General features: G+C 50.8%; 1 protein-coding gene across 1 annotated transcript in view; it reads left to right on the top strand.

Annotated features, from left to right (window-relative positions):
• The window catches only part of LOC109821956 (transcription factor DIVARICATA-like), a 1,684-nt gene that overhangs the window by 933 nt on the left and 158 nt on the right, over positions 1-593 (top strand). The window contains 2 exon segments of the mRNA XM_020388111.1: positions 1-52; positions 257-589. The exon segment at positions 1-52 is cut by the window's left edge and continues 12 nt beyond it. Of these exon segments, the coding sequence (XP_020243700.1) occupies positions 1-52; positions 257-589 (385 nt within the window).

Raw genomic sequence — 593 nt, 5'->3', positions numbered from 1 at the left:
TCTCTGATCAGGAGAGGAAGAAGGGGGTCCCCTGGACCGAGGAGGAGCACAAGTATGTTTCCCCACCTTGCTTCGATATATGTGATTAACGATTTGTTGCTCTGCATATCATTAAGTAGCTAGCTATAGATTCACGTTTTTTTTGAAAAATCTAACGCGCGCGCGCAGAGATGAGATGTCCGTCATCTTTCGGGTTGCTGATCTCGTGATATGCCTGCCTACGGTTGGTTATTACTGATTTGTTGGTTGGTTGCAGGCTGTTCCTGATGGGGCTTAAGAAGTACGGGAAGGGGGATTGGAGAAACATATCGAGGAATTTTGTGGTGACCAGGACTCCGACTCAGGTGGCCAGTCATGCCCAGAAGTATTTCATAAGGCTCAACTCTGGCGGTAAGGATAAGAGGAGGGCGAGCATACACGATATTACCACCGTCAACCTGCCAGACGGCAGTCCTCCGTCCCCATCTCAGTCGAGTTCCGCGGTCGCTCGCGGAAGGTCAGATCAATTCTCAATGGCGGTTGATTCAGAACAGCACAGAGAGCCAGCTGCCGGCTTTAGTCCCTTGAAGCACGGCAATTTGCCCTACAGGCAG

This window comes from Asparagus officinalis, chromosome 8 (genome assembly GCF_001876935.1).
Source record: "Asparagus officinalis chromosome 8, Aspof.V1, whole genome shotgun sequence".
Classification (NCBI taxonomy): Eukaryota; Viridiplantae; Streptophyta; class Magnoliopsida; order Asparagales; family Asparagaceae; genus Asparagus; species Asparagus officinalis.
This window is presented reverse-complemented; position numbering and strand designations above follow the sequence as displayed.